A 24,774-nucleotide genomic window follows, 5' to 3' on the forward strand; every position below is an offset into this window, starting at 1 on the left:
TAGATACACGTTTCATTTTTGTCAACTCTTGCAAAATTGCTTTCCAGAATGGTTACAGATTACACCTAGTTATACCTCCCCATAGTGGTTTATGAGATTCTTGTTGCTCCTGATCGTTTTTCTGCTTCCTATTGTTACACTTTTACATTTTTCCCAGTGTGATTGGTGTGAAATGGTATCTTGTTTTACTTTTATTTTTCCTGATTTCTGGTGAAGTTAAACACTTTGCTTATGATTATTGGCAATTTTGGATTCTTTTTCTGAGAATTGTTCTTTCATAGTCTTTGTTTGTTCTTCTGTTGGATATTTGCCTTTTTAAAATTGTTGTAGAATTAGGCCCTGGCTGGTTGGCTCAGTGGTAGAGTATCGGCCTGGTGTGTGGAAGTCCTGGGTTCAATTCCTGGCCAGGGCACACAAGAGAAGCACCCATCTGCTTCTCCACCCTTCTTCCTCTGCTTTCTCTCTTCCCCTTCCGCAGCCAAGGCTCCAATAGAGCAAAGTTGGCCCAGTCGCTAAGGATGGCTCCATGGCCTCCACCTCAGGTGCTAGAATGGCTCTTGTTGCAACGGAGCAACGCCACAAATGGGCAGAGCATCAGCCTTTAGTGGGTTTGTCAAGTGGATCCTGATCAGGTACATGCAGGAATCTGTCTGTCTGCCTCCCCACTTCTCACTTAAGAAAAAAAAAGAAAAGAAAAAAATTGTTGTAGAATTAATTGTAGATATTAACAGTGATGGGATTCAAACACTGGAGAACAATTTTTTTTTCATTTTCTGTTGCATGAGGTTGTAGAACTGTTTCTATATATTTCTGCATCACTGATTCCAAATCTGAAATCTGTTTTTTGGTGCATGCTGTAGTTTTTATGCAATTTTAGTTTCTTTTTGTTACAGTTAATGGCATGCATTGGTTTTTCAATTGGAGTTAAAGGGCAACGACTCTTGGATTGAACATAACCACAAGGAAATTAATGTTTTACAAACATCACTTTTACATAATTGTAGTTGTTTTTAAATGTAAAAAATTATTATCTGATAAAAACACCCTCTTATTTTGTTTTAAGATTGAATCATGGCTCCTTCGAGTAGGCGTAAATGTAAGAATAGTCCTGACACCTTCTGTTATATTTGTGGCTGTTACACACTTCAACATCAAAGGCGCTATATTTCATCATTTGTGACGTGCTTATATTGCCTATTTTCAAGTTCCCCTTGACAATCAAGACAAGAATTAGGCTCCTCATATTGTGTGTCATAATTGTGTGGAAATGCTTCATGACTAGACTAAAGGCAAATGCAAAGGAATGCCTTTTGGTATTCCCATTGTTTGGTGTGAACCTAAGGATTCTGTCTGATCCATACAAAGGGCATCGGCAAGAAAAAACGTCATATCATCGCATATCCTAGTATTCCTTCAGCAATGCTCTGAGACACTCCCGGTTCCAGTTTTTAATGGTTTTATTTCTTCTAAGGACAAAGAAAGTGAACATGGTAATCAAGTGTATTTTGATAAGATGCATGAGGAAATGGTTGTAGAATTTGAAGGGTCTTCTTCTGATGCCAAGCAGTCATTAACCCCTCAGCAGTTTAGCCAACCCGAATTGAAGACTTAGTAAGAGATTTGGGCCTATCAAAGAAAGCAGCTGAGTTAGTAGCCTCCAGGATTCAAGAAAAGAATGTACTTCACCAGTCAGCTAAAGTATCCCATTTCAGGAAGCATGAACAAATTTTTGTGGACTTTTTTTCCGAAGACAAACACTTTGTTTACTGTCATGACATCAGTAGTCTTCTCATCCAGCTAGGTGTTACCACTTACAGTCCAACAGAATGGCAGCTCTTTCTTGACAGCTCTAAACAGAGTCTGAAATGTGTTCTCCTACACAACGGTAATGTTTATGCAGCGGTTCTAATTGATTATTCAACTCATCTGCAAGAAGATTATAATGTCATAGTAATTGTCCTCGACTTTGTGAAGTATGAGGAGCATAACTGGATCATTTGTGTGGATCTTAAAATGGTAAATTTCCTGCTAGGACAACAGAGAGGTTTCACGAAGTATCCTTGCTTTCTGGGTTTGTGGGACAGTCAAGCTTGGGAGAAACACTGGACAAAGAAAGAGTGGCCGAAACGTGAAGCTCTGGAAGTAGGGATGCCAAATATTCTGAATGAATCTGTAGTTAATCGAGACAGGATCATTTCTCCCCCACTTCACATCAAACTTGGCTTAATGAAGCAGTTTGTTCAGGCTTTGAATAGAGAAAGTGAATGCTTTCAACATATTATTTCTGCTTTTCCTGCCTTGTCTTTCAAGAAGATAAAAGAAGGTGTATTCAATGGACCTCAAATTCGAACTCTAATACGTGACAAAAAATTTGCCAGGAAGATAAATAAAGAGGAGAAAGCAGGCCCTGACCGGTTGGCTCAGCGGTAGAGCATCGGCCTAGCGTGCAGAGGACCCGGGTTCGATTCCCGGCCAGGGCACACAGGAGAAGCGCCCATTTGCTTCTCCACCCCTCCGCCGCACCTTCCTCTCTGTCTCTCTCTTCCCCTCCCATAGCCAAGGCTCTACTGGAGCAAAAATGGCCCGGGCGCTGGGGATGGCTCTGTGGCCTCTGCCTCAGGCGCTAGAGTGGGCAGAGCATCGCCCCCTGGTGGGCGTGCTGGGTGGATCCCGGTCGGGCGCATGCGGGAGTCTGTCTGACTGTCTCTCCCTGTTTCCAGCTTCAGAAAAATGCAAAAAAAAAAAAAAAAAGAGGAGAAAGCAGCATGGCAGTCTTTTGTGGCAGTTACAAAGAATTTCCTTGGCAACAGAAAAGCAGAAAAGTATGAACTTCTGGTTCAAAGGATGCTATTGGCTTTCCACGATATTGGATGTGACATGAGCGTTAAGATTCACTTCCTGAGCAGTTACCTTGATAAGTTTCCTGAATATCTTGGAGCTGTTAGTGATGAGCAGACTACTGTTGGAGCATCAAACGAGATTGTCTTCAACAAGTACACAAATGCAAGAGCCAGAAACGCAAATTTTTGCCTGAACAGAATTTAAATAAGTTTTGCGCAAATTTTATGATTAAGTGTTTTAATATGTTCTATTTCGAAATTGTAGACAAATTCTGATGCAATCATATCTTTTAGTGCAGGGGTTGGGAACCTTTTTGGCTGAGAGAGCCATGAACGCCACATATTTTTAAAAGTAATTCCGTGAGAGCCATATAATATGTTTAACACTAAATACAAGTAAATGTGTACATTTTATGTAAGACCAACACTTTTAAAGTACAATAAGTCTCTGAATTCTTTTTAATAATGTTGTTATGCTATTGCTAACCAATGGTGAATAAAGTACTTCTTACTTCTTAACTTCTGGTGCTGCATGGTTTTGCTGATGGCTTTATAGTCTGGTTGATACGTGGTGAGGTTAAGCTTCATGCAGGCGTTGAGACTTCCATCCATTAAACGTGATCGTAGGTTGGTCTTAACGTTCTTTTGATGTGAGAAAGACTGCTCACATGCATATGTAGAGCCAAACATTGTCAGTACAGCAATACTCACACGCTGCAGTGTGTGGTATGTGACGGGAAGCACATTCCAAGTTTTGAAAATCAGCTGGTCCACGGGTTAAGGTTTTTTCATTTCTCCCTACTTGTGTTTGCTCGCCAACTCTGCTTGCTGTCGTGCAAGTCTTTCCAAATCTTCATTCAGTGACTTAAACTTATTCACGGACATGTCTGAGGCCTTCGGGTCAGCAGCTTGTAGCTCAAAATCTCTGACGAAGACACCGGGGATGTAACTCAGCTTGGTGCTGTCCACTGCACACTCATGTGGATGGGTGATGGACTTAAAAAGACAAGTGTGCTCACGAAATTCTCCAAAGCGCACTTTGAATGACTGCAGGAGATTAGATGCGAAGCCCGACTAGCTGCTGGAGATCAAGATGTTGAGCAGGGTCACTTGCTGTGCATGCATCTTTAAACTCTCCCAGTTTTTCAAAGTGTAGTAAACAACATGTTTCAGTGTCAGTGATGAAGAGTTCCACCTTGTTTTCAAATGCAAACACTGCTTGTTGAAGGGGTAAGAGTGTATTTCCAACGCCTTGCGTTTTCACGTTGAGCTGGTTCGGATGTTCAGTCATGTCCATGAGATAGTAGAACTTCAATAGCCACTCAGTGTTGGCTAACTCAGGATGCTCGACGTTTTTCATTTTAAGAAAAGTCCGGATTTCGCTCAGACAAACCGCAAAACGGCTGAGCACCTTCCGTCTTGACAACCAACACACATTGCTGTGCAGAAGCAGACCAGGATAATTATTTCCAACTTTATCTAGCAGTGTTTTAAACTGGCAATCATTTAAAGCTTGGGCAACAATAAAGTTGACCACCTGAATGACCAGCAACATCACCCCACCAAGCTGTTTGCCACACAGCTGAGCACAAAGCACCTCCTGATGTAGGATGCAGTGAAAACTTAGGATGGGTCTCTTTTCATGTTCACAAAGAAGCACTACGAACCCTCTGTTTATCTCCACCATGCACGGAGCACCATCAGTACACACCGAAATAAGTTTATCCATTGGTAGATGTTTTTCTTTAGCACACTCAGTGAAAGACTTGAATAAATCCTCCCCTCTTGTTGTCTCTTTCATAGGCAAAACAGCAAGACTTTCCTCATGCAATGTGTCACTGACAGCATACCTTGCAATCATGCTGAACTGGGATAAATGGCTTACGTCTGTTGACTCATCCAAAGCGAGAGAAAAGAATGGTGCTGCATTTATGTCCTTCACTTGATTTGCCATCATGATGGTACGATCATGAACAGTTCTTGTTGACAGAGGCATGTCTTTTATTCATTTGATTATCTTGTCTTTATTCAAAAAGTCGTCAAAAAGTTCATTGGCAACATCAAGCATGAATGTTTTGGCATACTCCCCATCTGTGAATGGCTTTCCATTTCTCACAATTACTAAAGCACCAGAAAAGCTAACCGAATTCTAGTCACCTTGTTGGGTCCAAACACAGAGTTGCTGCTGACTAGCTTGCACTCTGCACAGTAGCTCTTGACATGCTTTCTTCCTGCTATCCCCCCGCTGGATATTTCGATGCAAATGTAATATGGTGTGTGTCGAAGTGCCGCTTTTTATTTGACCGTTTCATCGATGCAATTTTATCATTGCAAATTAGACACACTGCAGAACCTGCTCTCTCCACAAAGGCGAATTCCTCTATCCATTCCTGCTGAAAAGTGTGATATTCATCTTTTTTTTCTTTTAGCCATCTTCTTCGTCAAAAGTTTCTGCATTTAGCTAGCTGACTACTTGATTAAAAGGAGGGAAGTTTACTTCCTGACCTCCCAACAACCTGTGTACATTATGCATTAGCCAATAAAAATTTGATGTTGTCCTGGATTGGCTCCAGCCACAGCTGTGATTGGCTCCAGCCACCCGCAACCATAAACATGAGTGGTAGGAATGAATGGATTATAATACATGAGAATGTTTTATATTTTTAACATTATTATTTTTTTTATTAAAGATTTGTCTGTGAGCCAGATGCAGCCATCAAAAGAGCCACATCTGTATTCAAGCCATAGGTTCCCGACCCCTGTTTTAGTGTATTAGTGTATTTACTGTATTATATAAATTATTATATTTTCACAAAGATGATGCCCAAGAAGACATTCTACTTCATTATGTTAAACTAAATGTTGAAAATTTTACAATAAGATGAAAACCTAAAATCTTGAATTGCAAAAAAACTGTAGCTTACAGAGAAAAGCTAATGTCAGATTTGAGATTAGCACACTCGAATTAAGTAAGAACAAGTGTTTTTGTGGATGCAACAAAAATTTTGTTCCCCAGTGTAACAACCAATTCTTTGCCCTAATGACCGTGTTAGGTATAAAAATGATATACTGAAAGGTAGTTTATTATTTCATGTATTTAATACTTAAGTAAGAACAATAAAAGAGGTACACAAAACTAGATTATGTTATGAGTTTTAAAATATTAATGCAAAGATATTTAATACTTGACAAAAAAACAATAAAATTGTTATTTATAATATTTCTATATTGCTTCTTGATTGGCATCCTCACTTGCAATTTTTTTCACCTACGGACGGAATGAACATTACTGTAGGTGCTTAGAACACGCTGTTGTGCAGATGAACGATAAAAAAGAGTAAGGAATGTGAATTTGTGATTTCCATATTGGGCGGCTGCCCATGCGCCCACCTTAGAGAGAACTCGGATTACAAGTGCCATTTAACAACCAGTTCACCAAACTCAACAATTAGGTGTCAGTTCTGCTGCTGAATCTCACCATTGGATATTAACCGTTTGCTTATAGTATTTATAGATTTCTTCTTCCTGTCTCTTAATTTTGTTTGTAATATCTTATACTGGATCAGTATTTTCAATTTATCAATATAATTGACTGCTTTTTTGTTTAACAGTTTTATGACAACAGGTAGTTACAACATTGGTCTTCCTAAGGTTTCAGCTTCCTGCCTTACTTTCACAAATTCTTTCTTGTTAAGGTAAGGTGTAAAGAAATAAATGAAATAAACAGGCCACACAGTTTATCACTGGAATATACATAAAATTATTCATCTTTAACAATTTATGTAATTTATAAGTAAAGGAAATTTGGACTCATAAAGAGACATTAGAATATGTACCTCAAGAGGAAAGATCATGTGAGGACACATGAGAAGGCAGCCATCTAAAACTTAAAAAGAAATCAACCCTTATGGCCCTTTATCTTAGACTTCTATCATCCAGACTGTGAGAAAATAAATTTCTGTTGTTAAAGCTACCTAGTCTGTGATACTTTGAAATTGTAGCCCTTGCAAACTAATAGTTGTCCTAATTTTTTTAATGTTTTCATTGGTTTGAGAGAGATCAGCTTGTTGTTCCACTTAGTTGTTCCATTTTATTTGTGCACTTATTGGCTGCTAATCATATGTGCCCTGACCAGAGATCAAACTGGGATAATGCTCTATCCACTGAGCACCTGGCCAGGAACCAGTTGTCCTATTTTTAATTATGATCATTTAGTTATGATAGTAAGATTGATCTTGGAGTGCAAGGTATTAATAGCCTTATACATTCATTATAAAATGTTCCATTCCTTTATTCTAATGTTTTTAGTGTCTGTTGATGTTTTTTCCCCAAAATCTATCATTTTATTAGGAGTTGAAAATGGTGATTATATTAATCATCCTGTTTTATTATCATGATGCCTCTATTCTGAAGAATATCTTCTCACCAACTATTTGTTTACCCTGAAATAGTCTGTATAGCAAAGGTAGGATAACTGCTTGATTGGGTTATTTTTTTTATTTACCCATTTTCATATTCTGACATCATGCAAGTCACCTGGCAATTCTTAACTTGAGACTTGAGGAATTAAATTTGTTCTAGCAGGGTAAGCAAAGGACTCTCAAACTGAGAAACTCACCTAAAAAGGATTCCTGTGCTGATGATGTCCCTTGAACATTTAGCAGATACACTATGAAACTGTTCTTTCTGGAGGGACAGGTCCTCAAGGTCCTATACTTGTCTCATGGTAAAGATAAGTTCATACTTCAAGATTACAGAACCCAGGAGGAAATGATTGAGAATTAATGGACATAATTGAGAGAAAATTTAGATCCCCAGAAAATTTAAGTGAACCCAGGGTATAGTATTAGGTTCTCTATCCATACTCACAACCTTGTAGATTTCTCCATTTTAATGGCTTCAGAGTATGATCTCACATTTAAATCTCTTGCTTTTCCTGACCTGTGGTGGTGCAGTGGATAAAGCATCGACCTGGAACTCTGAGGTCACTGGTTTGAAACCCTGGGCTTGTCTGGTCAAGGCACATGGGAGTTCATGCTTCCTTTCCTCCCCCCCCTTCTCTCTCTCTCTCTCTCTCCCTCCCTCCCTCCCTCCCTCTCCTGCTCCTCTCTAAAATGAATAAAAAGTCTTAAAGAAATAAAATAAATCTTTTGCTTGGATACTCTTTAGAACTACAGAATCTTGAATCCAGCTATGTACTTAATAGTTCCACTTGAAAGTTGAGTGGACATCTCAAACTTATATCCAAATCTGGACTCCTGATTTGCCCGCTTGTGTCACCCGCATCCTTCCCCACATCAGTTCATGGCAACTCCATCCTTACAATTGCTCATGTCAAAAATTTTAGAGCCATCCACTGTTATTTATATTAGACTATATTCCATCCAGCTGAAAATCCTGTTTGTTCTACCTTCAATTTCTATCCAGAAATTGACCTTTATTTTCCACCACCACTGCCATCACCCCAACCTGAGCCTTATCTTTTGGCTAGATTCCTGAAGCAGTGTTTTTCCATTAAAATAGAGTTGTCTGGTAGAAAGTTAACTGATAATTTTCATAACCATATTTCTGCTTTATACTTAGAGAATTTTATTTAAGGATAAATCTTCTAGCCCTGGCCGGATAGCTCTGTTGGTTAGAGCATCAACCTGAAGCACAGAGGTTGCCAGTTTGATCCCTAATCAGGGCACATACAGTATCTATGTTCCTGTGTGTGTTTGTGTGTCTCTCTCTCTCTTTCCCTCCCTCTTTCTCTCCCTCCCTCCCCCTCCCTCCATCCCCTCCTCTCTGGCTAAAATCAATAAATAAATTTTTTAAAAAAGAATAAATCTGAGCCATTGAAAAAGTGCTACTTTTTCTCATTTTAATGTTCTAACTTTGATTATGGGTAAGTTTACTAGAGAGGGGGCAGAATTTTGTGGAAGCACCTGGTATATGAGGATAAGCATTTTGATTCAGCCAGAATCATAAGAAAATTTAAATTGTAATTTAGTCTCTGAATTGGGGTTTTCCCTCATTTAATGCAACAGAATGCACTTAATGAGAGGTTTGGATCATAAGTGAAATTAATGAAGAATGTGGTTTATATATGATCTGTTAGAATTTCCTTTCAATGCCCAAAGTGAGAGAAGAGTAGCTCTAGTCTAGTTACCTCTAATTCAGTTCAGCAACATATATAGTGATATGCGAGGTATTTGGTGGTATTGTGAAGGATTTAAGACACTGCTTATGCCCACTCTCTGGAGCTTACAATAGAGGAAGAATACACATTAGTATAGTACCTGGTAGTGCAATGACTTGAGTGCAAAACAGAGGCTTAGGTAACAGATGACCTTCAAAGGAAAGTTTGTTCAGGAAAGAGAGAAAACAATAAAAGTACTCAGAGCTTTAAACCTTTGGGAGGGGAAGGGAAGATGATGGGATAAATAAGTAACATAAGTAAGCCCAAGTCTCTTAGCTTCCGGATTAGTGCATTTTCTACAAGGAAATACCTCTTTTTTTGTCTCCATTATCTCTCAATCATTTGCAGTAACCTGATATAACTACTGTGTACCCAACAAAAAGCCCCTCTGTGTAACTGCTTTTACCCACAGGAGAAAAGGAGTTTGAAGCTAGGTTAGTACATTTATCTTTGCTGCCACTTGTTCATTGCATCCTTTCTTGATTATTGATACTGACCCATCAAAAAGAATATAACTACTATATCCAATGAAATTATGGCAAATTAGACAACTTGTTATCTTTCAGGTAAGACCAAGATTTATATCATACTAATGTATTTCACATAGAGTAATATATTTTAGCCTTTATATACCCTTCTAAGAAATCAGCCTAATAATAAATAGTTTGGGGAAAGTACATATATACTTCCATCTCCTAGATTGCTCAAAAATCTCCAAAAATGGCTAAACATATCTCTTGGAACAAAAACTTATAGATTCATTATATAGTGATTTCAAAGATTTACATATGAATACATATAATCATTTTTTTGAAAGGTGTATTTCAGCTTTGCTTACAACTCGATTAATTTTTTATATAATATTTTATATTTTTTTTTCCTAAGAAGGTAGTGTGTGAGAAGAATGGGCCCTCACATGATTACTTTATTCATCTTGAGCACTTATTCCTCCTTTTAGCAAAGAATGGTAGCAGTTAAAATGGGTAAAATTAAGCAAAATATAGACATTAAAAATGTCTATTTCTTCAATGATTTTTTTACAATTCTTAAAAGTGTCACTTGGGTTGAAAAACTCCAGTGAGCATTCAAAATCATGTGTCTGAAGTATGTTTATGAGAGCAAGAAAAGGAAAAAGGAAGAAGTTTTAAGAATAAAGAAGTGGTATTTAACTTCAATTGTGTAGCTTACAAAGATATAGGAAAGGGTAGGAAGAACCTAGTGGCTGCAATAGCATCATCTTTATATAACCTTTTCTTCTTAAGGTTAAATATACATTGTGTCATCTCTAAGAGGTCCGCAAGCCCAGGGGAGGTAGAAGAGAAAGTAAGTAGAGGGAAGATAGTGAGAGCTGATTAATGGTGACAGGTAGTTGAACTATTGAATACTTTTTTTATCAACAAAAGTTGGTTGCTTTCCAAGAAAAAATGTGTCTGGATATGAATACCATAGTGCATTATGCGGAATCATTTAAACGGTTAAAAAGCTGTTGAAGTTGACTTCAGCATGTTCAAACCGCAGAGTGTGTAACATCAACATTTATTGAAGAAGATTGAGGTCTCTCTCTGTAACTCATGATTTAGACCAGTGGTTCTCAAACTTTTTTAAGTTGGTGTGCATTTAAAATCCTACAAATAATTATAGGTGCACTATATACAAATTTCTGAGAAATATGTTATAATAATTAAGTCAAATATTAAAGAAATAAAATATAAAACCCAAGCGTGCATTTATGGTAATTAAATGTTTCATTTATTTATTTATTTATTTTTTCAGAGACAGAGAGTCAGAGAGAGGGACAGATAGGGACAGACAGGCAGGAATGGAGAGAGATGAGAAGCATCAATCATCAGTTTTTCGTTGCGACACCTTAGTTGTTCAGTGATTGCTTTCTCATATGTGCCTTGACCGTGGGCCTTCAGCAGACCAAGTAATCCCTTGCTCAAGCCAGCGACCTTGGGTCCAAGCTGGTGAGCTTTGCTCAAACCAGATGTGCCCACGCTCAAACTGGCGACCTCGGGGTCTCAAACCTGGGTCTTCTGCATCCCAGTCCAATGCTCTATCCACTGTGTCACCGCCTGGTCAGGCCTTTTATGGTAATTAAACAAAATAAATACGACAAAATTAAATTTATTCTGACATTAAAAAAACATTTTTATGTTACATTTTTAGAATTCGTAGAGGGGTTAAAAAATTTAAAAATGACAAAAATTATCTTTTTAAATAAATAGTTACATTCTAAGTAAGATTTAGTAAATTCCGCAGGTCCCAGTACAAATGTGTTAAGTTTTTTCATTCTTGTGTTTATGAGAAACATTAGGCTCATGTGTCCTAGCGATTTCCTCAATATTTGGGCATATATATGAAAGGCAAACTCTCATTTCCTCATCAATACATTGAAGAATTCCTCTCTTTTTACTCTTAATTGTGTTGAGGGTAGAAAATCCTAATTCACATAAATAGGATGTTGAAAATTGTAGTAAAATGTTCAAAGTTTTTTTAGATATTGCTACATAATCTTCTTTTATAGAAATCCAAAAAGCTTCAAGATACAATTCATTATGTTTAATCATCAATCCAAAACCCCCACCATACATATCATCTTAACTTTACACCAAACAAAGGATAGAAGAAACTTGCCTCCAGTCTTTCCTGGGAACATGGGAGGTAGTGTAAACAATCCAGCACCACAGTTTAACAGCCTTTTGTAACCTAATCAGGCAAGTGAGGTGGGGGGTTGGGTAGACTGTCCGCTTACAGCCAAGTCCCCACACCTCTGTCTCCCAAAAATCTATACCCCAAAAACCCTGTTGGTTTTTTGGTCCCCAACAGGCACATATTTCTCTGGAATACCATAGGGTGCACCTGGAAATCTTCTAGGCGCACCGGTGCATCCTGGCAAACACTTTGAGAACTACTGATTTAGACAGTTCTAGAGTAATACATTGGAGGCTTCAACTGATATTTTAGTTATACAGCTACCAAGTCTTGAATTATAGAATTGACAGTTCAGAAATCACCTGATCCAGTCTCCTAATTGTACATATAAAGTATCTGACACCCTTGACAAAGATGGAAAGCTAGTGTGAGCAGGATCCTGAATTACAAGCCACTTTTTACTAAATAATACATGTTCTAGAAATATCCATTGAACTACATAAGGCATATAAATTCCACAGGAATCTAGTCACATCTCTTAAGAACCTGTTTTAATTTCTACTTAATATATGATTACTTTTTGGGTCCTGATGTATTCTTATATAGTCCACAAACAAATTTGGTGACTTTCTCTTGCTTTGAAAACTCAGTCATTTCCATAGACTCATTATGGCAGTGTTATTAATACTTCTTTTCTGTGGTCTGCTTGGATTTGGGCATGTTTTAGTCTAATTTTGTGTATTCATAAGACACTTAAAAAACATTCAAATAGGGGGGAGCTGACATGGTATCACTTGTACAAAGTAATATCTGTGCAGCTTATTCTCAATAGAGTTATTACATATAATGTTCTGTTCATTTGAATAGTCAAGGATCCCAAAGCCTACTTCTGCAAAAACAGTTGTGGATTACTTTCTGCGGTTTCTGTGTCCTGCATAACAGTGAGATTTCTCTTTCATTAACAATACACTATTCCTTTTTATTACAAAAAGAGTACTCCTTCTCATTTCATGGAGACATAATGAGATGGACCAAGCACTTCCAGTATACAACCTGTAGGTTATTGATTATGCCTCAGTCTAATGGCGCCAGATACAGAATGGTGCTTTTATGCAAATAATTAAAAAGTATATACACATTTTAGATTTAAGTTTCCAGAGGATAGGGGCAGCATTCCTCAATCAGTAGTACCGTATCTCTATTCTGCATGTCATTTTCCTTCTGATTTTAGTAGTCATTACCTCCCCAAATCCTGCCATTCCTTTCTGAGCGCTAATGACTAATTTAGATGTACATTAAAAAGGAATCTCATCACATCAGCATTAAATGTGCTTGCATTGACATATCCATAGACCTCCTGCTTTTACACTACTTTTCAGCTGATGTAAGAGCTGAGATGCTGTATCATTTAGGTGTAGTAACGTGATCTTGAGAGTCAAGGTGGACATTACCCCTTATCTGTGGTGTAGTTTTATTAGCTTATCCTTTAGTACAACCATTATGAAAGAAAGTATGGTGGTTCCTCAAAAACTAAGAATAGAACTACCATATGACCCAGCAGTCCCTCTACTGGGTATCTACCCCAAAAACTTGAAAACATTGATACGCAAAGATACATACACCCCTACATGTTTATTGCAGCATTATTTACAGTGGCCAAGTCATGGAAACAACCTAAGTGTCCCTCAATAGAGGATCAGATAAAGAAGTTGTGTTACATATATACAATAGAATACTATTCAGCCATAAGAAATGATGACATAGTACCGTTTACAACAACATGGATGAATCTTGAGAACATTATACTGAGAGAAATAATCAGAAAAGGCTAAGAATTGTATGATTTCACATATAGGTGGGATATAAAACTGAGACTCATGGACATGGATACAAGTGAAGTGGTTACCGGGGAGGGGATGTGGGGGAGGAGGATGGGTGAGGAGTTGGGAGGAGGGTGTAAGGAGGGACAAATATAAGGTGACAGAAGGTGATTTGAGTTTGGGTGATGATTATACAACATAATCAACAGTTAAAATGCTATAGAAATGTTTACCTGAAACCTATGTTACTCTTATTGAATGTCACCCTCTGAACTGGCTAAGTCAGTTTAGTGTTTTGTATTCTAATTAAGTATGAATTGCTCCTTTCACACTTTTACCATTTGACCTCCCTTGGCTTTTTATCTTGTATTTACCATGTACCAATTTTAAGAAATATACAGATAATTGATGAGAGAATTTCAAATTTTTTGGTCATTTTACTTATTGATGTTTCTTTCTTGTTTGCTGCCAGATGAGTTTTACCTCTTAAGAAATTATCAACTCACCGTTTTTCTCTTTTCTGCCAGAGCTTTTATTCTATGCATTTTATAACAGGAAAAATACACAAGTAAACAGCATTCTAATGTTCTTTAGGTACTCTTATGGACTGAATTGTGTTGTAACCCCACCACCACTGCCACCAAATCCACATGTTGAGCCCTAACCACCAACATAATTGTGTTTGGAAATAGGACTTTAAGGAAATAATTAAAGTTAAACAAGGTCATGAAGGTGTAGAACTAATCCAGTAGGACTGGGTTCTACTCTCTCCATAAATAAATTACCTTTGAGTTAGTCAGCCTTTTCTGTAGAAGCCTGGAATAAGAGATAGGATTATACAGGGGGTCCTCAGGTTACAACACAATTTTGTTCCTATGACAGTGATAAAGCCTGAATTTTGGTGTAAGTCGAAACACACCCTAGCCTGTCACTTACCTATCCTAACATAGTTGTTAAATCATAATCTAGAACATAAAAACACAACTAAGCCACAGAAAAATGAAGAGGACATAAGTATACTACTGTACTGTACAGTGTACTGTAGTAACAGAAAAAATGACAAGCAACACAAATGGAACATTTGTGCTTTTAACAGCCCAAAATGGTGTAGGTAAGCATACTGGGGGATGCCAACTCCCTCTTTCATATGCCACGTTATATTCTACCATGTGCAACCAAAATAGTTCATCCACATAGTCTGTAAGTACGACACTAGCTGTGTAAGCCAAAACACATCTCAATTTTTTAAAGTTTTTATGGAAGTGAGCATTGGAAACAAGAAACATCCTATGTAGAGACTTTTGTAACCCAAAGACCCCCCCTATATAGTCAGTTTGAACTAAAGGGTACAAAGGAAAGTGTGGACAAGTCCTGCCGGGGTGAGGATGATGGAGATGCAAAGACCCAACTCTGGGGACCAGGTTCAGTGATGCAGATCCACGTTATTCAGGAAGTAAACTAGCTTATATACATGGGTTCAGCCAATAGGATGTTATACTAAGACAAATGGCCAAAAAAGGTCAGGAGGCTGCCTGGCTAGTGCTGAGTCATTTTCGTATAGCGGGCAAGCTCCCTCCAGTGTGTACCAGGGAGGGTTTATCCTTGCTGGAGTGTTCTCACAGCATAGCATCAGCCACAGCTGTTGGATAAATGCTCTGCACACTACCTACATCTCCCCCTTCTTTTTTAATTAAGGCGAGTTGAACTTGCTTGATGACTGCTTGTTGCTGTTGTAGCTTCTGAATGCTACGCATTATGCAGTGGAACCCTAGTAGAACTAAACAACTATAATACCTATTATACTATATGCTAATAGATTAGCTAGATTAAACAATGAGGCAAGCTTCTGTAATGTTTGACTAGTTAGGAAATAGAACAGGGGTCTTAAACAGGGGATTCCTCCTAGGGGTCGGGATGTCATTTCCCTCCCATTGTGTTACAGAGACCTTCTAGGTGCCATTAAACACAGTTGTATTTTGATTGTAAAAAATGGATGTAGGTCCATGCACAACTCCTTCCCACAAAGGTCCCAGTGTCCAAACATGGAACAATGGCTTGCCACAGGCTGCGTACTGCATGTGATTGCATTCCGTTTCTCAGCCTCCGATGCCAAACTCTGAGGTTGATGGTCTGCGCATCTGGGCCAGAGGCAATGCAGCAGTCTCTCCAGGGAATTCCTTCTCTTGGGAGTGTTTTTAGATGTTCATCATACAGGAACGGGCAAAGAGGCAACCCTGGGAAGGCAAGGTTAGTGGGGCGGGCCCAACTTTGGTAGCTAGGGGGAAGAGGGCTTGTAGGCCAAGTACTGAGCCTTGGTTGGTAGTACTGTTTTCAGTCAAGTCCCTGTAGTATGATTTCGAAGGAGGACCCACCCCTCTGAGGGAACGGTGTTAATATTAGAGTAAACTTAAATAGCATTGGGTCACTGAGGTTACCCCATATAGTGCCGTTCCACTGTTGGGATTCCCGGCCACTGTTGTCACAGGGGAGACTAAGGGAGCAGTTACTAGAATATACTGCTGGAAACTGTGGGCTATTAACTTCAACAGGCATAATTATGCCAGGGTGGGGAACAGCCACCCAGACCTGAGGATCTCCTTGCGCCTGGGTGTTCACTGTGATAATGGCACACGAGGAGGAAAAGAGTGCCTGGACCTGGGGGTTGATCAGGGGCCATTCTCTGGGCCCGCCCCGCCAAAGCCTCCACATCCCCACAGGTGATGGGCACACACACTGGCTGCGAGGTCTTCTTCTGGGGTGCTGAGGACCTCTTCTCCTCAGGTGTAGTCTGTGTGGAGGAGGCCAGGGCTGTGGCTTTGGACGGGTGAAGATTGAACCACTTAGTGGGTGCCCAAGAAACCCTGTCAAGCAGGTTAGGGGGTTCCTGGGATCCAAACTGGCTAAAAAACACAAGCATAACCTCTCCCTTGTGTTAAAAGCGGGTGTGATCCCCGCCACTGTGTCATGACTGGGTCTTTCCAGCATCATTTCCGAGAGGGGGAGGGGAGAGAGAGAGAGAGTGAAAGATACAGAAAAATAGACAAGACAGGCAGACAGAAAAAAGACACATGGGGGCATACAGGCTGGCCCATGGGTCTGCAGCAGGAACACGTGTTGGAGTTAAAGCTGGGGTAGAAAATGGCGTCTGAGAGGCTGGGGTGGGGCACTGAGCCCCGGCAGGGAATGCGGAAGTAGCGACTTCTGCTTCTTCGGGTGGCGGAGCTGATGGTGCGGTTTCTAATGTATCTGGTTTCATTTCTGCAAGCTCGGCTGCAAGTCCATCAAACTCGGTGGCTCTACATGGGGAGGCGAATATGGAAGTAGGGGTTCCTCTGAAAGAGGAGCAGCCTGTAGGACCTTAGGGACCTGCGGAGGGTCCCCAGCAGGAGCACCGGTCAAGCAGGCGTGTATTGCCAATAAGGTAGGAGAGAGGCCAAGAGGGAAGGCTTGCCCCCCATGCACCAGGGCCAAACGAACGCGTTGGAGAGCTCGGGCCCAAGTATCCGGGTCCCAGAGGGGTGCGTCCTCAATCCAGGGATTGAGACTAGAGAGATTCTCCCAGTAAATACTGAGATCCTCTTCACAAACTTCAACTCACCTACTCTGCAATAGGGCATGCAGGGCTCGAGCCTGCGGGGCTCGAGAGTGAGGGAGAAGGTTTCCCATTGCAGAGGGTCACTCACCCGTCCCTTGGATGCTGGTTAGGCCCCTCTTCGGGTGCCAGAATGTGGACAAGTCCTGCCGGGAGTTGAGGACGATGGAGATGAAAAAACCCGACTCTGGGGACCAGGTTCAGTGACGCAGATCCACTTTATTCAGGAAGTAAACTAGCTTATATACATGGGTTCAGCCAATAGGACGTTCTACTAGGACAAATGGCCAAAAAAAGTCAGGAGGCTGCCTGGCTAGCACTGAGTCATTTCTGTATAGCGGGCGAGCTCCCTCCAGGGTGTGCTGGGGAGGGTTTATCCTTGCTGGAGTGTTCTCACAGTGTAGCATCAGCCACAGCTGCCAGGTAAGTGCTCTGTGCTCTACCTACAGGAAAGAAAGACTTTCAGATTTATGGAAACAGAATAATAGAGCTATCTGGATACTGGCTGTGAATATGCCTTATTTTCAAGAAAAGGGAAGAATGACCCTAAGGGTAATTCAGAGATCAGCAGGACTGTCACTGCCTCCGTAGGCACAGAGGGCAGGCTTATCCTTCTGCCTTTCAGAGTGTGAGGCTACCTCCTCAGTTTCAGCTGGCCAGGCTGTCTCTGCCCATGGCCTCAGAGGCAAGACTAACTCCATGGCTGAGAATCCTGGGCCATCCATGTCAGTGGACAGAAGACAAAGCTATCATCTTTGGGTCCCAGACAGCAAAGAGAATTATTCTTGAGTCAAGATCCAGTGGAATTTGTCTTGCGAAGATTTGGACTTACTTGGAACCTGTCACCATTTTCTTCTTTCTGTCTGCCTTCTTTTCGAATGTGAATGTCTATTGCATGTCTTTCCCACCATTTTATTTTGGAAGGATATAATTTTTCTGGCTTCACAGATTCACAATATAGGGGAGTCTGTCTCGGGATAAGTCATACCTCAGGTCTCACCAGTACTTGATTTAGATGATACTTTAGACATGGAGTTGATTTTGAAATGGGTTACAACTTTGGGGGCTGTTAAGATAGGGTGAATATGTATATTTTGCATGTGAGAAGGGCATGTATTTTTCAGGCCAGAGGGAGAATGTTATAGACTGATTTGTGCCCTTCCCACCCCAAAAAATGCATGTGTTGAAGCCTTAACCCCCAATATAATGACATTTAGAGACAGATTCTTAAGGGAGGTAAATTATTTTAAATGAGGTTAGAGGGTGGGACTAATCCAACAGGACCATTGACATTGTAGAACAGGAAGAGACCAGCAGAGTGCATGCCCAGAGGAAAGGCCACATGAGGACACAGAAAGAAGGTAGCTGTCGGCATAGCAGGAAGTGAGCCCTAACCAGAGCCCAACATTTTTGGCACACACCTCTCAGATTTCCAGCCTCTAGAGCTTGAAAAAACAAATTTCTGTTGTTTAAGCCACCCAGTTTATGGTATTCTGTTACAGCAGCCCAAGTAAACCAATATAGGTATCATACTGAGTAGGGAGAAATTTTTCTTACATTAAACAACCAATGTGGTTGTCAAATTTCAAAGGAAAACCTATTTTTAATTATCTGACTAGCCAAGTCAAAAACAAACTTCCCATTTTCAGTTAGTAAATATTGGTAACTTTGAGCATATGTTAGTATTAGATATAAAAATAATTGTTTTTAATGAACATAGTTTGTTTTTAGAGCAGTTTTAGCTTTAAAAAATTGATCAGAAAGTATAGAAAACTCCCACATATTCCCTCTCCCCTTACACATAACATGTTGCAATTGATAAATTAATACAGGGTGGGCAAAAGTAGGTTTAAAGTTATTTGTATGGATAATAATACAATAATTTTTTTTTTTTTTACATAGGCAGAGATAGACAGGGACAGACAGACAGGAATGGCGAGAGAGATGAGAAGCATCAATCATTAGCCTTTCGTTGTGCATTGCGACTTCTTAGTTGTTCATTGATTACTCTCCCACACGTGCCCTGACCGCGAGCCGCCAGCAGACCGAGTAACCCCCTGCTGGAGCCAGCAACCCTGGGCCCAAGCTGGCGAGCTTTTTTTTGCTCAAGCCAGATAAGTTGGCAACCTCTCGGGGTCTCGAACCTGGGTCCTTCTGCATCCCAGTCCGACACTCTTATCCACTGCGCCACCACCTGGTCAGGCAATACAATAATTAATAAATAATACAGGAATAACCTTTGTTTCACATACTCACAACTCTAAACTTTCTTTTACCCCACCCTGTATTGATGTATTATTTTAATCTAAAGTTCTTAGTTTTCATTAGGGTTCACTTCTTGTGTTGTATAGTTCTATAGGTTTTAACAAATGTATAATGCCATTAATTAACCATTATAGTAACATAAACTATGGTTTCACTGCCCTAAAATTCTCCTGTGTTCAAACTATTCATCCCTCTCTCTCTACCCACATTATTAGATGTTCAGATGTAAAGATGAGATTGCTAGAAAACACTAATTGCAAATTGTTTTCTTTACTATTCTTTACTATGATAGAAAAGTTAGAATATTTCACATTCAAAGTTCTTTGCGTGAAATACAAAAATAAAAATCTGTTGTACTGAGGACTTATAAGAATCTTAATATTATAACTTGTGACCCAAAATTTGAATTTTTGCAGCTTGAGCTCTGAAGCTGCTTTGCAAGCATAACTTTGCCTTTTTGGGCACTGAAACTGCCAGCAGCCTCCCTGTGCTAATTGTATCATTTAATAAATTATACTGCTTACATCATTGTTAAATAATACTCCCTATGCCCCTATACTATGATTGTGTGATCAGAGACAGCCCTTTTGTTCTGCAGGCCTGGGCTGAAACTGGGACTTGCTGAAATAAGCATGAGACTTCATTCATTCTTGATATATTTATTGTTCTTACCTCACATTGTTCTCACCTCACAACACCATATGGTTGTTCACTGAGTCAGCCAACTATTGAAAGTCCAGTTGCTCCCACCAATCAGAAAACAAGGGACGTAAGTTTATGGTCTTATTGCTTCTGATCAACAGCTCTTTGCAACTTTTGCCTTTATAAACTTCTTCATTTTGGAATGTGTTCTCAGTTCATACTGAGAATACCAAGGACTACATTTCCCAGTTTGCAAATTGTTACTTGACTAAACTCTCTGAAATTCTTTAGAAAGGTATCTCCAGATTTTTGTTTACAGTCCCTATATGAGAGGTTTACTTTATGTTAGATTTTCCATCTTGGCCCATTTCCAACTGTTCAGGATTTGGATTCCAAATGCCTTTGTTAACATTTAACCATTTCTTCAGTGGTAAAAGGGGCTGGAACTGTGTATCACATATAAACTGATCTTTGACTATTGTCAGTTTTATGATGAGAGAGTAGCAGGAACACTTTCCTATATCTCCATTCTCCAATGTTCCCTTGATAATAAGTAATGCCCCTATAGACAGGTAGGAAAATAACACTCTAATTCCTTGAAATTCCTTGACTTTTACCTGTCATGACAAACTGATCTTGCATCCTGGACTTGTCACTGTAGATATTGCTTTATTTTGAGGGACAGGTGACAGAGAGAGAGATAAGAAGCATCAACTTGTGGTTGTGGCTTTAGTTGTTCATTGATTGCTTTCTCGTATGTGCCCTGACTACAGGGATCCAGCTGAGCCAATAAAACCTTGCTCAAGCCAGCGACCTTGGGCTTCAAGCCATTGTCCTTTGGGCTTATGTCAGTGACCATGTTTATGATCTCATGCTCAAGCTGGCAACCCTGCACTCGAGCTGGTGAGCCTGCACTCAAGCTAGATGAGCCCACACTCAAGCCAGTGACCTCGGGGTTTTGGACCTGGGTCCTCAGTGTCCCAGGCCAACACTCTATTCATTATACTACTGCCTGGTCAGGTGAACATTCTTTTTAAAATATTTTAAAATTATTTACTGATTTTTTGTTTTTTAGAGAGAGGAAGGGAGACAGAGAGAGAGAAACATCAGCTTGTTGGACTTGGTCTGCTTTGTCATGCCCTCATTGGTTGTCTTGTATGTGCCTTGACCAGGGATGGAACCCACAATCTTGGCGTGTCGGGATGATATTCTAATCAACTGAGCTACCTGACCAGGGCCCATACTGAGCATTCTTTATCCATTGTTCTCAAATAGACAAGCATGGAGTTATATCGATGAGGAGGGTGGTGCATACACACACATGCAAAAGCTAACTGAAGTCACTGTAAGTTGTTAAAGTAATTGTTGAGTTTCATTGACAGTTTTGTTTTGCGTCTTTTAAGATGGTCATGTGTTTTATTCTTTTAATCTGTTAATTTGCTGAATATTTTGAATAGGATTTTTTTCTTTTTAATTTTATGTATTGGGATGATACTGATTAACATAATTAGGTAGGTTGCAGGTGCCAATTCTACAACACTTTTCTGTACTCTATTGTTTGTTCACCCTCCCGGCCAACAAGTCAAGCCTTTGTCACCATTTTATTTTTCATTTTGAACCGCCCTTGAATTCCTGGAAATGATCTTATTTGGTCAAAATGTATTATTTTAATTCACCATTGGATTCTATTGGATAATATTTTATTTAGAATTTTGGCATCTATATTCATGAATATATTTGTATATTATTCTTTATGCTCCTTGCCTAGTTTAATATCTCCTTATCTAATCAATACATAAAGGTTATTTTTACAGAATTAGTCTTCCTATTATATTTTTTGGACCATTAATTTCTTGACTGGTAAAATTTTCCAATTATATAATTTTTGCCTGTGCCCCTCGCTACATGTTATGGGCTTTGGAGAAAATATTTCAACTCTATTTCAGTTTTTGAAGTTGTTTTGATTTATTCTTGTTTTCTAATTTTAGGTTAATTTTAATAACTTAAAATTTTGTCTACTTTAAGTCATTATATCCATGAATAACAAAGAAGGAGGTAAGCAAAATTGGAGACCAAGGAGTGTTGAATTAAACCTATGACAAAAGCTGATATTTTATCAGAAAAAAAGTGGTAAATAGCAAAAGGTAGATGAAGGAGTGAAACTTCCTTATGGAGGTTATAATTCCAGCAGCTGGCTTTATAGAAAACTTCAACCAAATTTGTTATAAATATCCAGAGGAACTCATCTGTTCTTCTTAAATATTTTAAAGGGTATTTGTAGGAAATAAGATGTTCAGGGTCAACACTTTTGGGACACCTGTTTTGCATAAAGTACAGTTCTCAAAATGTGGTGCATGGCCCCTGGTGTCTCTAAGACCTTTAAAGAATCAGCTCAAACTGTTTTCTGGATAATACTAAGATGATGTTCGCCTATTTTTTTTTTTTTTTACTGTGTTAACATTTTCATTAATAATGTAAAAGCAATAGCAACACTACTAGTCCCGTAGCAGAATCAAGGCTGTGGTGACAGAGTGTACTAATAGTTATTTGATTCTTCATGTACGGTTGAAAAACTGTTTATTGAAACAGTAGATATTATGGATTTTATTAGATCTTTAGTTTTAATTACATATCTTTTAAATATTCTGTGTGGGAAAAGAATGGGCAGAAGCATAAAGTACTTCTACAGTGCACTGAGGGCTGATGGGTGTCTTGAGGCAAAGCCCTTGTTCAGTTGTTTTAGTGGAGAGCTGAACTATCCACCTTCCATGCCTCACCATTTTTACTTGAACTATTGACTGATTATTCAGATATGGGTATTTGGCAGTATTTGTTGCAAGTGATAAAATTTGAGCTTTAGGACCCTGGCCCGTTTGCTCAGTGGTAGAGCGTCGGCCTGGCGTGCAGGAGTCCCAGGTTCAATTCCCGGCCAGGGCACACAGGAGAAGCGCCCATCTGCTTCTCCACCCCACCCCCTCTCCTTCCTCTCTGTCTCTCTCTTCCCCTCCCGCAGCCAATGCTCCATTGGAGCAAAGTTGGCCCGGGTACTGAAGATGGCTCCATGGCCTCTACCTCAGGCACTAGAATGGCTCTGGATTCAACAGAGCAATGCCCCAGAGGGGCAGAGCATCGCCCCCTGGAGGGCATGCCGGGTGGATCCTGGTCGGGCACATGCGGGAGTCTATCTGACTGCCTCCCCATTTCCAGCTTCAGAAAAATACAAAAATAAAAAATTGAGCTTTAAACAAAAAATAGCACTTTAGAAAACTTGTGTCTATCACTATGAATTTGATTATTGCCCAATAATTAAAGACATTTTTGTGAGGGTGATATTAACAAATAACGGCTTTTTTGATATTCTACAATGAAATGTGAAGTGTGTCAATACTGGGGAGATATACATAACTCAACAAAACATTATTTTCCGAAAGCACAGTGCATTGAGGAAATACCAGAAAGTGACAGGAGGACTAGAATAGGGAGTGAAGTACAGCAATAGGGAGTCTGTGAGCAGACAATATGGAGTATATCAAGCAGATATTAGCAGCTTGTGCGGTTCAAGAGACCAAGCATGAGACAGGAAATAAGGTTATCATCATAAAGACTGTGACTTAGGTGGGAAAACTCATGAGTAAAATAATGAATTAATGCTTGTGAAATTGACTAACCAATGCTGAGTACTAGTTAGGTACTTAGCAAATAGTTGTTTAAAAAACACTGTTTTTTATCACTGTTCATCCAGTGTTCTGTGACCCCAGATCCAGGGCAACTGCTGAGCCAACTTCCAGTCACTCTTGCTCCAAGGGGCTGTGGAGAACCTGGAAGGTGACAGAGGTACATGGAAGATGTTGCCATTGGCAGAGTCCTAGGAGCACAGTTATTATTGGAAGCTCTTGCAACATAATTGCCATTCCATCAATTGGAACAAAATCATTTGACTTTTTCTAACTGTCACGAACCCTGGAGGTGCTGTACTCCATCCTGCTCCTTATGCATGTCTGTTAATTTCCAATTGCTCCTGTAACAGTTTACCACAGACTTAGTGGATTATAACAGCACAGGTTTATTATCTAACAGGTGTGCAGTTAAGAAGTTTGGCCTGGACCTCACTGGGCTAAAATCATGGTGTTAGCAGAGCTGTGTTCCTTCTAGTGGTTGCAGGGAGAATCCCATTTCCTTGCCTTATCTGACTTACAGAGGCTGCCCATTCTACTTTCGCTCATGGCTACCTTCTTCCATTTTAAAAACCGGCAACTTTGGGCTAAATTCTCAAGCTGCCACCATCTCTCTGGTTCTCTTCCCTGCTCTATTGTGATTACTACATTGAATTTACCCAGGTAATCCAGGATACTCTCTCAATTTCAAAGATTCTTAATTAAGCACATCTGCAAAGTCTCTGTTGATATGTAAAGTGACATGTTCACAGGTTTCCAGGATTAGGATGTGGATATCTTTGGGATATATTATTTTTCCAACAAGTATGGACACAGGATCAGAGAGGGCAAGGATTTGACTAAGACCACACAGCAGTGGGTGAACATGTTGAGACTTGATGGTTGGCCCGGATCTGGGGTATGAGGTGGAAGAGGAAGGAAGGAAGGAATCAGATCTGTAACATGAGATTAGTATCTACCTAGTGTCCAGAATTTTGTTAGGCAATCTCACAAGCATTACTTTTTTATTTTACTCATTTCCTAGGGTATACCTAATTATTATTAATCTCATGTTACATCTGAAGACAGAATTGAACAGCTCAACATACTGTCCCCTGCCCCCAAC

At 39.7% G+C, this 24,774-nt stretch overlaps 1 protein-coding gene across 7 annotated transcripts in view; it reads left to right on the forward strand.

Moving 5' to 3' along the window:
• The window catches only part of RNF180 (ring finger protein 180), a 206,718-nt gene that overhangs the window by 4,430 nt on the left and 177,514 nt on the right, over positions 1–24,774 (forward strand). The window contains exon 1 of one of the 7 annotated variants that reach the window (XM_066375847.1): positions 21,224–21,340. The exons of 5 other annotated variants lie outside the window; for them this stretch is intronic. In XM_066375847.1, the coding sequence (XP_066231944.1) occupies positions 21,317–21,340 (24 nt within the window). In that variant the 5' untranslated portion in view covers positions 21,224–21,316. Of the gene's footprint in view, positions 1–21,223; positions 21,341–24,774 lie in introns of those variants that run through there. One more of the 7 variants, XM_066375778.1, reaches the window with a different exon arrangement.

This window comes from Saccopteryx leptura, chromosome 1 (genome assembly GCF_036850995.1).
Source record: "Saccopteryx leptura isolate mSacLep1 chromosome 1, mSacLep1_pri_phased_curated, whole genome shotgun sequence".
Classification (NCBI taxonomy): Eukaryota; Metazoa; Chordata; class Mammalia; order Chiroptera; family Emballonuridae; genus Saccopteryx; species Saccopteryx leptura.